The 16,538-nt window shown below is 39.3% G+C and overlaps 1 protein-coding gene across 7 annotated transcripts in view; it reads right to left on the minus strand.

The window, feature by feature from the left end:
- The window catches only part of macf1a (microtubule actin crosslinking factor 1a), a 976,441-nt gene that overhangs the window by 182,589 nt on the left and 777,314 nt on the right, over positions 1–16,538 (minus strand). For all 7 annotated transcript variants that reach the window (XM_051936317.1, XM_051936316.1, XM_051936315.1 and 4 more), the window contains 3 exons: positions 16,099–16,218; positions 6,873–6,980; positions 6,574–6,792 (listed from right to left, as the gene is read on the minus strand). In XM_051936317.1, the coding sequence (XP_051792277.1) occupies positions 6,574–6,792; positions 6,873–6,980; positions 16,099–16,218 (447 nt within the window). The remainder of the gene's footprint in view (positions 1–6,573; positions 6,793–6,872; positions 6,981–16,098; positions 16,219–16,538) is intronic.

Consider the following 16,538-nt stretch of genomic DNA (forward strand, 5'->3'; position numbering starts at 1 on the left):
TACTGGTCCTCGTGGGTTATGCCACTCGATATCTTGATGCTTTTTCCTATATCTATCACCTGGGAATTAGTGGGGGTCATTGCTTGTGTCAATATCCCTAAGAAAGTCCTCACAGACCAAGGGATAGCTTTCAGCTTGGAAACGTTCAGAGAAGTTGACAAATTGCTCAAAATTAAGCATCTTAAAACCTTACTGCATCACCCTCAAACTGATGGTTTAGTGGAGTGGTTTAATAAAAAAACTCAAACAGATGCTGCATAAGGAGGTCCAGTAAGGATGGGAGAAACTGCAAATCAGTTACTTCCTCTTGTCCTTTTTTACAAATCGGGAAGTATCACAAGCCTTCATGGGGTTCTCCCCATTTGACTTATTGTACGGAAGACAACCCCTTAGTTTATAGGATATCATAAAAGAAGGGTAGGAAAATGTGACACTGCTCTCTACTAATAATCTGGAATATAACACACACAATAGATTTGAAAAGAATTCGGCCTATGCTAAAAGAGAATATGGATTGTACACGCATGTGGCACAATCCTACCTGTATGTCTGCAGCTCAGCACTCCGTGAGGTTAACACTAGAATTACCAGAGCCTACGAAAAAACTCGTATATCCGTCCCACCTTAAATCGCTTCTTAAAACCTTTCTCACCTCTCCGCCAGCGTCTTTTGTCATCTAAATGTACTGATAAAGACAAGCTGCCAGCAGCCGGCTATTCCATCCCCCCAACGACTTAGAACGTAAACAGGCTTTTCCCAGCTCTTGCCTTGATTGATTACCTGGGAGTGAAGTGGAGTTTTAGAGTAGAAATAATAAGATTGATATTTGAAACACACGCATTTCATATGTGTTGCATTTCTACAGTAATCTGTGTAAACACATTGTTAAAACAGAAACGTGTTATATATTCTAGTAGCAATTGACAAAATGTAGGCATAAACTATATAATGTATGAAGCCTGAAGTCCAAATATCAAAGAAACACTTTCACAAAAGGTACAAAAAAAAGCCACCGCCAAAAAAACCCGCCTTAGTGTCAGACATTGACACACATTAGCTATCACTGCTTCCGTGGCGCAACAGTATCAGTCACTGACTGGGAATCAGAAGCTCATGAGTTCGATCCTGCACAACTCCCATTTGAGAAGTGTTCTTATTTTCACTATTTTAGAATAAAAAGATACATTTGATTTCAGTCTGTAACAGCTGGTGTAATTTATGATATTTGTAAAGGTTAGCTTTATTTTTTTAAAATTCACTTTTCATTGTCTCAGTCGCGTTCAGGATCCATCCCTACCGCCCCCCACCTGACACTGCTGTTTTTACATAAAGACGCGCTGATTTAGTGTGCGCAAGAACATGCAGGTGGCCAGTTGCTGAGTGCTACAACGCACATTTTAAAAAAAGAAAGAGACAAATATATGTGACGTTTTGAAGAAATCATTTTATGACGCGAATAGTACCAATTAGAAAACATCGTCGAAGTAATGCAATATTATTTGAAAACGAACAGCGTCAAGTTGGGTGTGAAGTTATACTGGCGCTGTTTGAGTCAGATCAGAAGCTGAATAAGCTGAAAAAGCTCCTGTTCTGACTCTAAGTAAAAAAGCATGAATTAATCAACAGAAATAACCGCGATCGATATCACCAAGTGTGATCAAGAGTACTGGTTCGATCCCCACTCACTCCTATATTTGCCGTTTTCAGTAGTAAGCTGCTCTTTTGTTAATATTATACAGTACACACATGCACTTGATTTGTGTCTGTACTTGCGCTGTTACTTAGAGAGTCAGATCGGGGGAGGGGTGATATAGAGCGGGTGAGCTTATTCAGTGCTTTTTCTTTCAGTACATGTGCCTTCCCTGTTTTTTTGTATATCTCTGCCCCGTCTGTCTCTGTATTACGCAGTGCTCTGTCTGTCTGTGTGTTATGGATCTTGAAAAAAAAATAAGTTATAAGGACGGTTTGCTGACTTGGAGCACCACTGCCTTACTGTGCCACAGAGACGCGAGTTCGATTCCCAGCTTTGAAGAAAGTGTTTTTTTTTTCCTCAAACGGACATTGAATTTATAAATTGGTATGCACTGTAAATCGTTAACTTTAAAATGTCAATCGCGGTTATTTCTGTTGATTAATTCATGCTTTTTTACTTAGAGTCAGAACAGGAGCTTTTTCAGCTTATTCAGCTTCTGATCTGACTCAAACAGCGCCAGTATAACTTCACACCCAACCTGACGCTGTTCGTTTTCAAATAATATTGCATTACTTCGACGATGTTTTCTGATTGGTACTATTCGCGTCATAAAATGATTTCTTCAAAACGTCACATATATTTGTCTCTTTCTTTTTTTAAAATGTGCGTTGTAGCACTCAGCAACTGGCCACCTGCATGTTCTTGCGCACACTAAATCAGCGCGTCTTTATGTAAAAACAGCAGTGTCAGGTGGGGGGCGGTAGGGATGGATCCTGAACGCGACTGAGACAATGAAAAGTGAATTTTAAAAAAATAAAGCTAACCTTTACAAATATCATAAATTACACCAGCTGTTACAGACTGAAATCAAATGTATCTTTTTATTCTAAAATAGTGAAAATAAGAACACTTCTCAAATGGGAGTTGTGCAGGATCAAACTCATGAGCTTCTGATTCCCAGTCAGTGACTGATACTGTTGCGCCACGGAAGCAGTGATAGCTAATGTGTGTCAATGTCTGACACTAAGGCGGGTTTTTTTTGGCGGTGGCTTTTTTTTGTACCTTTTGTGAAAGTGTTTCTTTGATATTTGGACTTCAGGCTTCATACATTATATAGTTTATGCCTACATTTTGTCAATTGCTACTAGAATATATAACACATTTCTGTTTTAACAATGTGTTTACACAGATTACTGTAGAAATGCAACACATATGAAATGCGTGTGCTTCACATAACAATCTTATTATTTCTACTCTAAAACTCCACTTCACTCCCAGGTAATCAATCAAGGCAAGAGCTGGGAAAAGCCTGTTTACGTTCTAAGTCGTTGGGGGGATGGAATAGCCAGCTGCTGGCAGCTTGTCTTTATCAGTACATTTAGATGACAAAAGACGCTGGCGGAGAGGTGAGAAAGGTTTTAAGAAGCGATTTAAGGTGGGACGGATATACGAGTTTTTTCGTAGGCTCTGGTAATTCTAGTGTTAATGACATAGACTGTCTCATTCTAAATTACCAGCTTATGGCAATGAACCTTCTGAAATAAGAGAAAGGTAAGGCTTAATTCATTAAGTGATTCTGGTGAAACACTCAAATCATTGACCAGCTGATCATCATGTCATTGCTGCAACCATAGAGGAAAGGGAAACTTGAGTTCCCCTCCGGTCAGCCCCAATCCTTTTTCGACTTCAAAACTTTAAATTTTGGACACAATTTGAAATCCTACCAGCAACACGCAGCTGGAGTCAGAAATCCTGTCTGTCCAGGGGGTGGTGGATGAAAAGCCACGCTGGACTACAACGATTACACATGACCTCTTCACAGAACAAGGGTTGATTGTCAGGGAACCCCAATCCTTCCCACCCCATCAACTCCCAGAAGAAAAAGAGCTCCAGGTCTAATCCTTCATTTTCATACCAAAGCCAGACGGCAGTTGGGGCTTTTGCAATGATTCTGTTGGCTTAATTAAGTCTCTCATTGTCCATTGCCACGAGTGGACAAACTCCATGAGTGTCTCAAAAAGGCTCAGTAATTGACCACAAACACTGATCTAAGGATGTAAATGTAATGCTTGTATAAAGTTGAAAATTTTGATTATTTGATGATCTCATTTGTCAGCATGCATATGTCTCTTGCTATCAATCTTGCATTCTGTACACCAGACTTTGTCTTGCATGACCATGACCATCATGTTTGTCTGCTGCTCAACTGGTCTACGATCAGGATTACTTCTTGCTTATCAATGTGGTTCAATGTCTTGTCTTCTTATGAGAAAGTGACCAAACAAAAGGCTAGACATAAACAACAGTAAACTGTAAGTATGACAATTGTCATGCATTTCTCTGCCTTTGTTGTTTTTAGTATTCAATATATCACATTTGACACTCTGCATATAGTGCTGCTCTTCTTTATTTTTTTGCCATGCGATTCGATTTTGCAATCATTTTGCCATTATGAACCCACAACCACAGATCACTTTCCCGAGGTCATTTCTATCTGATTTTATTTTTAATTTCCAGAATATATAAGGTCATAAAGTTTTGATTAAGATCCAGATCATGGTTCTAGTCCGAGCAAATTTGTGAGTAATCTCCTAACAGACAGGCAGTGTATGTGTGTATTATATATATATATATATATATATATATATATATATATATATATATATATATATATATATATATATATATATATATATATATATAGTGGAACCTCGGTTCACAACCATAATTCGTTCCAAAACTCTGGTCGTAAACCGAGCTGGTCGTGAACCGAAGCAATTTCTCCCATAGGATTGTATGTAAATACAATTAATCCGTTCCAGACCGTACGAACTGTATGTAAATATATATATTTTTTAGTTTTTAAGCACAAATATAGTTAATTACACCATAGAATGCACAGCGTAATGGTAAACTAAATGTAAAAACATTGAATAACACTGAGAAAACCTTGAACAACAGAGAAAACTAACACTGCAATAGTTTGCGCTATAGTGCTAGGAACCGCTCGCTAAAAACACTTTTTTTAATGAGTTTTAAGCACAGGAGAAAAAAAGGAACATTTGAAAAATCCGTAATTTAATAAACCACCAAGAAAAGTAACATTACAACAATGCAGGCTACGAACCGATCACTGTAAATAGAACTGAAAACAAAAACAAGCCTTCTCTACCTTATGCGTCCCTCGCTTGCTCTCTCTCACTCTCTTCCCCGCCTGTGTGTGTGTGTGTGTGTGTGCGTACGTCTCTCTTTTGCGAGCCTGGAGCGCCTGTGTGTGTCTCTCTAGCGCACGTCTCTCTAGCGCGCTCGTGTGTGCACGCCTCTCTCTCCCCCACCTGTGTGTGTGTGCGTGCGTCTCTCTTTTGCGAGCCTGGAGCGCCTGTGTGTGTCTCTCTAGCGCGCTCCTGTGTGTGTGCGCGCGCGTGCCTCTCTCTTTTGCGAGCCTGGAGCACCTGTGTGTGTTGTCACGCTTGGGTCACAGATTTGCACAGAGACACAGGAGGTTCTAGAAAAAAAAGGAACTTTATTCAAAGCACTGCAAACAAACATTTGTCTCTTTTCAACAGTTTAAACGTGCTCCATGACAAGTCAGAGATGACAGCTCTGCCAGGAGCAGAGATTGTCTGAGAGAGAAAGAAGGAGTAGCAAGCAACCAATTTAACAAACTGAAAGAAGCCCGTGCAGGCTTTTTAAGAAGGCGGCGCACCGCGCAAGAGGCATATTATGCGACAGAGCCGGCCAGAAGGGAAAGGAGGAATATGAAGGTAGTCTGTCCATGTTTCTTAGGGGTTTTCCCAGGGGCGTCTGTATTCTCTGGGGGTGCGACCAGCTTGGCAGCTCACAGTGTGTCTCTCTAGCGTGCTCCTGTGTGTGTGCGCGCACGCCTCTGTCTCCCCCGCCTGTGTGTGTGTGTGCGTGCGTCTCTCTTTTGCGAGCCTGGAGCGCCTGTGTGTGTTGTCACGCTAGGGCCACAGATTTGCACAGAGACACAGGAGGTTGTAGAAAAAAAGGAACTTAATTCAAAGGACTGCAAACAAACATTTGTCTCTTTTCAACAGTTTAAACCTGCTCCATGACAAGTCAGAGATGACAGCTCCGCCAGGAGCAGAGATTGTCTGAGAGAGAAAGAAGGAGTAGCAAGCAACCAATTTAACAAACTGAAAGAAGCCCGTGCAGGCTTTTTAAGAAGGCAGAGCACCGCGCGAGAGGCATATTACGCAACAGAGCCGGCCAGAAGGGAAAGGAGGAATGTGAAGGTAGTCTGTCCATGTTTCTTAGGGGTTTTCCCATGGGCGTCTGTATTCTCTGGGGGTGCGATCAGCTTCGCAGCTCACAGTGTGTCTCTCTAGAGCGCTCCTGTGTGTGTGCGCACGCGCCTCTCTCGCGTGTGCTCCTGTGTGTGTGCGCGGCTCTCTGTCTCACGCTGCCTGTGTGTGTGCCTCTGTCTCCCACGCTGTCTCTGTGTGTGAGTATGTGTGTGCGTGTCGCGCTCTCTCGCTCTCTCTCTTGCTCGCTGCACAGGAAGAGACTGAACATGAACAAACCGAAAGGGAACCTGGCTTGTTCGTATACCGAGTGTGTGGTCGTGAACCGAGGCAAAAGTTTGGTGAACTTTTTGGTTGTGAACCGTGGTTGTGAATCGAGGTTCCACTGTGTATGTGTGTGTATGTATATATATATATATATATATATATATATATATATATATATATATATATATATATACACACACACACTGTATATACACTGTATATTTCAATTAAATATTACAAAATAACTGGCAAAAACTATAACAATACCAGAGGAGGTTATATAACATCAAAGACACACATTCACTTTCATTACTGGTAACAGAAACAACATTATCAATAATTTCTTACCCTCAGATCATCTTGCTGTTGTCTTAATCCTGCAGAGTCAACAGCTGGACTAGGAAGGTGTACAATTAAAGACAAAGTTTCCTCCAGCCAAGGATTTACTTCCTCTAGAGTCTCCCAAAACTGGTTTACCAGAACCTGAGCCTTTTCCAGGTGGCCATAGCGTTCCAAGTTAAGTTGACTGACCAGGTCATATTGCTTTAGAAGAGCCTCAGTCTTGTTCTGTGAGTGTTAAGAATGTTTCCATTAGTTATGAAATGTTTAAATGACTGCTCAAACCCTATTTATTTTATTGTTCTCACCTGTAGAATAACTTTCTGCTCTTCTTTACACATCTCAAGTAAATTTTCTTGATCTCCCAGAAGTTTATCAATGGAGTCCTTGTGTCGAATAATATCAATGGTGAAAGCCTGCAAAGAGAAAAACATACCATAATGCAGCAACTACTATTTTTTTGCAAATTATACAAGACACATTTTCTGTAAGTTTTTCTTAATAACTGACTTCTATTGCTTGACAGTGAAAAGTTAATGTGAAAGCTTTAAGGCCACAACATACTGTATCTATTATTTAGTTTAAAAGGACAATTTTCAAGACTGAGTAATTGATTGTTTTTATTATATTTATTGAAAACATTATATTCAATTATCTTCATTTCTTATATTACAATAAATACAGCTTAATGTAATATATTGAACTAAAACAATTTGTGAGAAATTGAGAGAAATTATATAGACATTCTTAAATATTATCTATATTGTTTACATTGCGCCATTAAAAAAAATTGACCCTGGTATACACCAATATACACATTTTTGGCCAATAAAAAAAAAAAAAAAACTGTCCCTGGCATAAACTGATATATAATTTTTGGCAGATAAAGAGGTTTCTTTGAGTTCCAATACAAATATTTGCTATTTTCAATTTTTTTTTTTTTGCTTTGCATTTTTTCGAATTGTAGACAGATTTTTTGAATAAACTGATAGCTAAATATTTTTCAGTTTGTGATGTTCTGAATGTATTAACTTTTTCAAATAACACCTCAACTGGCAAAGGAACATCCAAATAGCAGACAATGAGTGTGATTTCATACACATGCAAAACTGTGATAAGATGAAAAACCTAGTTACGGCAGAAACACCATTTAACACTAGAATTACCAGAGCCTACGAAAAAACTCGTAGATCTCTCCCACCTTAAATCGCTTCACACTTCTCCATCAGCGTCTTTTGTCCTATAAATGTGTTGATAAGCAGCAAGCAGCCTACTATCACATCCCCCACCGCCACACAGTTTTCTCAGCTCAAATCTGTTTACCTGCGTGTCAGTTGCTTGGAGTTATATAGAGTGAGAAGTCAAGCAAAATGACACCTTTTATAAATACTATATCGTTATTTGGAACACATGCATTTCGTGTGTGTTCTGTGTAAACACATCGTTGAAACAGAAACGTTTTTCATGTTTTAGTAATAATTGACAAAATGTAGACATGAAGTTTATAATGTGTGAAGCCTGAAGTCCAAATATCAAAGAAACACTTTCACAAAAGGTACAAATATAACAGAACAAATGCGCTCAGTCAGTCTGTAACAGCCGGTGTAAATGTGTGATACTTGTAAAGGTTAGCTTTGTTTTGTTTTCTTTTTTTTTTAGTCAGTTTCATTCTCTGTCGCGTTCACGATTCCACCCTACCCTCCTCCCCATCTGACACTGCTGTTTTCACATAAAGACGCGCTATAGCTCGCATGTTATTTATTTGGATCACATAAAGACACGCTATAGCTCGCATGTTATTTATTTGGATCACATAAAGATGCGCCATTGCTCGCATGTTATTTATTTGGATCACATAAAGACACGCTATAGCTCGCATGTTATTTATTTCGCCAACGCTTCACCTTCCAGATCTAAACACTAGCGTGGTGTATGTGCCCACGTAACATATAAATGTTAATGTTTTGGGCACATGAACCATCCTTTGTATGTAAGAGCCAGATCTACAGCGTAATGTCACGAGTGCAGAGCTTCCCATGTACATATACAAAGTACAGCGATGGCAAAAGTGCATTCTTGATCCGACGTAGAACAGTTGGCATGATTTGAGTGTACCTCTGTTATAGCGCGTCTATGTGAAAACAGCAGTGTTAAATGAGGGGGGGGGGGGGGGGGGGGGGGGGCGCGGGGAGTTGGGAACGTTAATGCGGCTGACAGAATAACAGAATAGAAAAAAACAAAGCTGGGAGTTTGGTCTCGTCCGTTATAGGAGATGGACGTCTGAAGCAGAGCTCCGCTAGCAGCAGCTTTATTTTCCCATGTATTTCATATTATTTAGAGGTATCCTGTATTTAACCCAACCAAGGAACTTCCACTACAATATACAAGCATGAGCAACAAGAAGAAATGTCTGAAAGAACCGGAAAAGAAACTTAAAGCTGCATCTAAGTCTGGACAGACATCCGGCCCGAGTGCGAGGTATGGCCTCTCGGAGACTGACCTGGAACAGGCAGACGAATGCACAGATTTCCTAGGACCCCGCTCCATTGTATCGTCTCCAGTCGAGAGTGAAAATGGGAGCGAAGGTGCAAGTGATACAGGTCGTGATGGATCGCCGATTTCTGAGGATCATTCGAGACTAGAAAAGGCTCTGCAGGACATGCTCTCATCTACTCATCTTGAGCCCGCAGCACCTGCTGTAACAGGAGCTACAATTCCACTCGCGGAGCATGAAAGCCGAAGCGAACTGTCCGAATTGAAAGAGATGATCGCTACACTGGCCACTGCCATGGCTACGGCCATAAATGAGCTTAACACTAGAATTACCAGAGCCTACGAAAAACTCGTAGATCTGGCCTACCTTAAATCGCTTCTTAAAACCGTTCTCACCTCTCCGCCAGCGTCTTTTGTCATCTAAATGTACTGATAAAGACAAGCTGCCAGCAGCCAGCTATTCCATCCCCCCAACGACTTAGAACGTAAACGAGCTTTTCCCAGCTCATGCCTTGATTGATTATCTGGGAGTGAAGTGGAGTTTTAGAGTAGAAATAATAGATTGTTATTTGGAACACATGCATTTCATATGTGTTGCATTTCTACAGTAATCTGTGTAAACAAATTGTTAAAACAGAAACGTTTTATATATTCTAGTAGCAAATGACAAAATGTAGGCATAAACTATATAATGTATGAAGCCTGAAGTCCAAATATCAAAGAAACACTTTCACAAAAAGTACAAAAAAAAAGCCACCGCCAAAAAAAGCCACCTTAGTGTGCGACATTGACACGCATTAGCTATCACTGCTTCCATGGCGCAACCGTATCAGTCGCTGACTGGGAATCAGAAGGTCATGAGCTCGATCCTGCACAACTCCCTTTTGAGAAGTGTTCTTATTTTCACTATTTTAGAATAAAAAGATACATTTGATTCCAGTCTGTAACAGCCGGTGTAATTTATGATATTTGTAAAGGTTAGCTTTATTTTTTTTTTAAAATTCACTTTTCATTGTCTCAGTCACGTTCAGGATCCTTCCCTACCGCCCCCCACCTGACACTGCTGTTTTCACATAAAGACGCGCTATAGTTCTGCAGTGTATCACGAGACATTCGACCGCGTGTTTTTTTCCCCCCAGTATTGCCAGTCCCCACGTGTTGCTGTATGCTGTTTCTTTTGTACTCCAGGACATGCAGAGGAAAGCATAGTAAAGAGCAGTAACTTCAGCGCAATATGCAATCATCAGACACTCCCCATCTGATACTGCTGTTTTCACATAAAGACGCGCTAAAGCTCTGCAGTGTACTTGTGACTGCATTGTCGTACCAATGCTTGCGAACTGAAGTGTCTGCATGCACTTTTCGTGGCATTATACGTGTATTTTTTGAGCATGCCCATGTAGCTCAAACACAGGAACATATGTTGATGTAAAAGTATAACAAAACAAGTGCACTTTTATTCAAGACTATAACCGAAGAAAACAGAAAGCAAGTTACAGTAGGCGGTTGATATGACAGCTTGCGTGGTGGAATGCTAAGAACTGCTGCTTTCCATTCTGTGCTATATAACTGTTAACATTTGAATCTGATGATTGCATATAGCGCTGTCTTATTCAGTGTGCGCAAGAACATGCAGGTGGCCAGTTGCTGAGTGCTACAACGCACATTTTAAAAAAAAGAAAGAGACAAATATATGTGACGTTTTGAAGAAATCATTTTATGACGCGAATAGTACCAATCAGAAAACATCGTCGAAGTAATGCAATATTATTTGAAAATGAACAGCGTCAGATCGGGTGTGAAGTTATACTGGCGCTGTTTGAGTCAGATCAGAAGCTGAATAAGCTGAAAAAGCTCCTGTTCTGACTCTAAGTAAAAAAGCATGAATTAATCAACAGAAATAACCGCAATTGACATTTTAAAGTTAACGATTTACAGTGCATACCAATTTATAAATTCAATGTCCGTTTGAGGAATAAAAAACACTTTCTTCAAAGCTGGGAATCGAACTCACGTCTCTGTAGCACGTTAGGGCAGCTGTGCTCCAAGTCAGCAAACCGTAGCGTTAAGCCACAGAAGCTGTTGTATCATCCTTGAACCTTTTGTGAAACTGTTTATTTGATGTTTGGACTTCAGGCTTCACAGATTCTATAGTTTATGCCTACATTTTGTAACATTTATTACTAAAATATGAAAAAGTTTCTGTTTTAGCAATGTGTTTACACAGATTACTGTAGAAACGAAACACGCATGAAATGCATGTATTCCAAATAGCGATCTATTATTTCCATTCTAAAACTCCAGCAGTTCAGTCACTCCCAGATAATCAAACAAGGCATGAGCTGGGAAAACTTAGTGAACGGTGAGGGATGGAATAGCCGGCTGCTCGCTGCTCCTCTTAATCGGCACATTTAGAAGACAAAAGAGAGGTGAGAACGGTTTTAAGGTGGGCCGGATCTACGAGTTTTTTCGTAGACTCTGGTAATTCTAGTGTTAAGAAGGAGCTTAAGAAGGATAACAAGAATGAGCTTAATAATGAGCTTAAGAAGGCTAACATTGAGCTTAAGAGTGAGCTTAATAAGGATAACAAACACCGGGAAACACGTCTATTTAAACGTTTTGACGTGACCTTTAAAAGCATGTTGGAGAAATTAGTGGAACACATTGAAGAAAATAGATCCAAACTGAAAAAACTTGCCGACCAGATGAATGACGTTACAGATCAGCTGAACAATGTTAAGCAGGCATTCACGGCTCGAGTTGAAACAGTGGAACAATTGGCATCTACCGCCGATGAAAAAGCTACAGCTGCGGATTTACTATGTTTATCCTAGACCACTTTTTAAAATCATTCCCAGGGTTCATTATTTTATTATCTTAATATCTTAAAATTGCTGAAGATTATTTTAAGCTTAAAGACTGTTAATGATTATATTCTTGGCAGATAGCATTTAGACTTCAGCTGCAATAGATGTCTCTACTTTGTTTTAATTCTCAAACGCCGCTGCGGGGTAGGGTTTGTTTTGACGTGCTTTCTCTCTTTGTATGTCAGAGGACTGGGACATTGCTAAGTGGGATCAAGCCTCATGCGGGGAGGCAAAGTGGGGGGGTGGGGGGATAAAGGGGGAGAGAAGGAGAGCAGGCTATCTAATCTATTCTTCTAATCCTTATAACTATAAATATCAACGCAACAATAGGCTATATGGCAATAACTCATGGGGAATTTTGAAATTAAGATTAAAACTGCCTCACTACCAGTTAAGACTATAAAATGACATTAAAGAAAAAAACAAAGCTAACCTTTACAAGCGTCATAAATTACAACGGCTGTTACAGACTGGAATCAAATGTAAGTTTTCATTCTAAAATAGTAAGAATACGAGCAGCTCAGTTCTCAAAACAGACTCGCCCGGGATGGAACTCGTGAAGCTTTGATTACAAGTCAGCAGCTGATAGCATTGCGCCACCGAAGCTCTCGTACCAATTGCGTGTCAATGTCGCAGGTAAACGCGGGTTGTTTTTCTGCAGTTATATTTTTGAATAAAAGCGCATTTGTTCTGTTATATTTGTAACTTTTGTGAAAGTGTTTCTTTGATATTTGGAATTCAGGCTTCACACATTATATACTTCAAGTCTACATTTTGTCAAGTATTACTAAAACATGAAAAGCGTTTCTGTTTTAACAATGTGTTTACATAGATCGTTGTAGACACGAAACACACATGAAATGCATGTGTTCCATATAACGATATAGTAGTTATAAAAGATGTCATTTTGCTTGACTTCTCACTCCACTGACACGCAGGTAAACAGATTTGAGCTGAGAAAACTGTGCGCCGGTGGGGGATGTGATAGCAGGCTGTCTTGCTATTTGCTGCTTATCGACACATTTACAGGACAAAAGACGCTGATGGAGAGGTGTGAAGCGATTTAAGGTGGGATGGATCTACGAGTTTTTTCATAGGCTCTGGTAATTCTACTGTTAAATGCATGAGTTATTCCTTGGTAAAACACTCATTGTTAAACATAATAGGCTGCGGTGAATCTGAAAAAAAAAAAAGCATAAGTCTCCCGAGATTGTGGGGAATGTTACTTTTAAAAGTATCTTAGTTACATTATTAATTACTAATTACTTATATATGTTATAAGGTTATTTACTGTAAAATGTAATGCGTTGCAAACAGCATGTTACTTTGGTGTTACTTTTTTTGCACAATTGATTTAGCCAGCATTTGTTATTAAATCCTAAGCCCATATGTGAACCTTCAAGTATCTGACCAGAAATACAGCCAAACATAATCATTTTCTTTTGTTTTATTAATACAATTTAGTCCTTCATGTACTGTGAAGTAAACAACAAACATCCTCTTTTGCACTAGCTGCTGTGCCACTCGATTATACTGTTTCAAAATACAGTAGCTAGATTAAAACTAAGCAGATGATTTATTGGTAAATTTCTGTTACTGGATTGCATGCAGCACATTCTCTTCTGCTTGGCTGTGCGACTGAGCTCTGCAAAGCAGTAGTGTATGTTTGCTTCTAGCCTTACACCCAGTGATGCTGTAATAATAATAATAATAATGCAGGCATTTTTACACCAGTAAAATGAGTGCTTTGTTAGGTTACTCATTATTTTAAAAGACAATTGTTCTACATAACATATATGTCTTTTAATGTGTTAACCACAGCACTGCTCTCAAGACTGTGCTGAATGTTCAGTTCATCAACTTAAATGTAGCAATTTTTGAAATATCAAGATAAGACTATTTTAACCAGGAAAAGGAGTAATGTAGTTGACCAAGCACTTGCCTTGGGAAACGTATCTCTGTATATGCTTTGACTGTATTATGCATGTGTAAAGCAAAGACTGGTGAGATAAAGTTGTCTTGAAAGGGTTTACTGACAATGAATGGACATGTACAGGCTAACAGAGTGCAATGGACATGCGCATACTACAAAAACCTTAAGAGTAACCCAGTTAAGGGTTTACATGGCCAAATAACAGGGTTACTCACAGAGAAATCTGTGTTAATCCGGTTTCTCAGAGATCAATATCCCTGTTTCTCTAAATAGAATAACGACATAGGCAGCATTTTTAAAACTAGGATCTTGTGAATAACCACATTTTTAAAGAGCATGTGAACATACTTAATGTGTGTTTTCTCCTTTGACTGTGAAGCAAACAGCTTATTTACCCAGGCAGCAGCCAATTATAGATTTAGGGGCAGCTGATACCTATCCTGAGTGCACAAATAAAACACACTAATAATGTCCAACATAATGTACAGAGCTACAGTAATCCCTCGTTATATCGCGCTTTGACTTTCGCGGCTTCACTCTATCGCGGATTTTATATGTAAACATATTTAAACATATATCGCAGATTTTTTGCTGGTTCGCGGATTTTTGCTGACAATGAGTCTTTTAATTTCTGGTACATGCTTCCTCAGTTGGTTTGCCCAGTTGATTTCATACAAGGGATGCTATTGGCAGATGGCTGAGAAGCTACCCAACCAGAGCGCGTATTACATAAAACTCCTCAAATATATTGTGAGCACGGGGGCTGTTCGCACCCCTAAAGGATATGGCTGCTCCTCAAAAAACGCTGAAAGATTACCTTCACATTGCTCCCTTCCTTGCTGGGCTTACATGTGGCTGCTTTGTCAAGCGATATGCTTCCCGCCCGGTGCTTCGCATACTTAAAAGATCAAACAGCACATATTGATTTTTGATTGTTTGCTTTTCTCTGTCTCTCTCACTCTCTCTGACATTCTCTTCTCCTGACGGAGGGGGTGTGAGCAGAGGGGCTGTTCGCACACTGGCCTAGAGGATACGGACTCTCCTCTAAAACATGCTGAAAGACTACCTTCACATTGCTCTCTTCCTTGCAGCTGCTTTGTCCGGCGGTGCTTCGCATACTTAAAAGCCAAACAGCCCTATTGATTTTTGATTGTTTGCTTTTTTCTCTCTCTCTCTCTCTCTGACATTATCTGCTCCTGACGCGCACTCCTTTGAAAAGGAAGATATGTTTGCATTCTTTTAATTGTGAGACGGAACTGTCATCTCTGTCTTGTCATGGAGCACAGTTTAAACTTTTGAAAAAGAGACAAATGTTTGTTTGCAGTGTTTGAATAACGTTCCTGTCTCTCTACAACCTCCTGTGTTTCTGTGCAAATCTGTGACCCAAGCATGACAATATAAAAATAACCATATAAACATATGGTTTCCACTTTGTGGATTTTCACCTTTCGCGGGGGGTCATGGAATGCAACCCCCGCGATCGAGGAAGGATTACTGTACTTCCACTCTCTCAGCTTTTAAGGGTGTTTTGTAATCTTTGGAGAAAATGAAAAGCAAGATATAAATAAAATTAAGACAGTTAGAAAATGCAAATAATATGACCTGCATTAGACTATGCTTGACGGCTTACTGAACATTCATATAAGTGCATTTTAATGACAGAAATAAACCGAAATATCATAATTGCAGTTAAGAAAACTGATACACAAGCGATACTCTAAACAAATGTCCTAGTTCATTAAAGCAGCTAAAGAAAACCACAAAATAAAGCTAACTTCAAGACTTCTCAACAAATGAGTTAACACAAAAACTTCTAGCTCCCACAATATAACTAAAGCAGCATACCAATAAACTATTAGCTGACAAAGTCCTCCAAAAAATAAATTAGAATTATTATTAAATAAAATCATTATAGCTCATTTCTTTTTTGATGAAGTGCTTTCCTAATAGCATTAATAAAAGTTTTATGGAATGCAAAGAATAAAGTTGGCCACCTTGGCTAGCTGAATTAATGTGAAAATCTGTGCTTGTTTTTGCCTGTTGCTGATGGGATAGACTGTAGGTGCATTCAAATTTATACTGGTAAAAATAAGTTTAGTAATATCAATGATGAAAATAAGCAAATAACTCATCTGGACACAGGATGTGCTGCACCTTATTATATATCAAACTCAAAATTAGACACGTCTCAGTTGCGGATGTAAGTATTGCCTTTTGTTTCAGGCCTCTGCTTAATGTTACCTTTTGAACCTGCAGTTGTGCCATGGTCTGGTCTTGCTCTAGACAGATAGGTCCCAAAGAGGTCAGTTTCCGCTCAGTCTCAGACACCCAGGCAAGCTCTGCATCAGCAGTCTGTTCATACTACAGAAAGGAAAGAACATTGAACAAAATATGTCTGCAGAAAATAAAGGAGATTGGGACGGATTGTTATTTATAGCATACAGGAAAAAAAAGATAATTCCATATAAATTCAGATTTATTTACAATGTGATACTAAAGGATACCCAACAGTTCAATTGCCATCTTTTAGTATGAACTTACTGTGCACTTTAGGGAAAAAATGGTTTTTCACAGCAGATTTTAAACTGGCACTGAATTGATTAATCTCTTCGGATAAATACATGTGTTCCTGAATGTTGTCTGGTGTTTATGTGGATGCTACATTTAATATATAGCAAAGT

This window comes from Erpetoichthys calabaricus, chromosome 14, assembly GCF_900747795.2.
Source record: "Erpetoichthys calabaricus chromosome 14, fErpCal1.3, whole genome shotgun sequence".
NCBI lineage: Eukaryota > Metazoa > Chordata > Cladistia > Polypteriformes > Polypteridae > Erpetoichthys > Erpetoichthys calabaricus.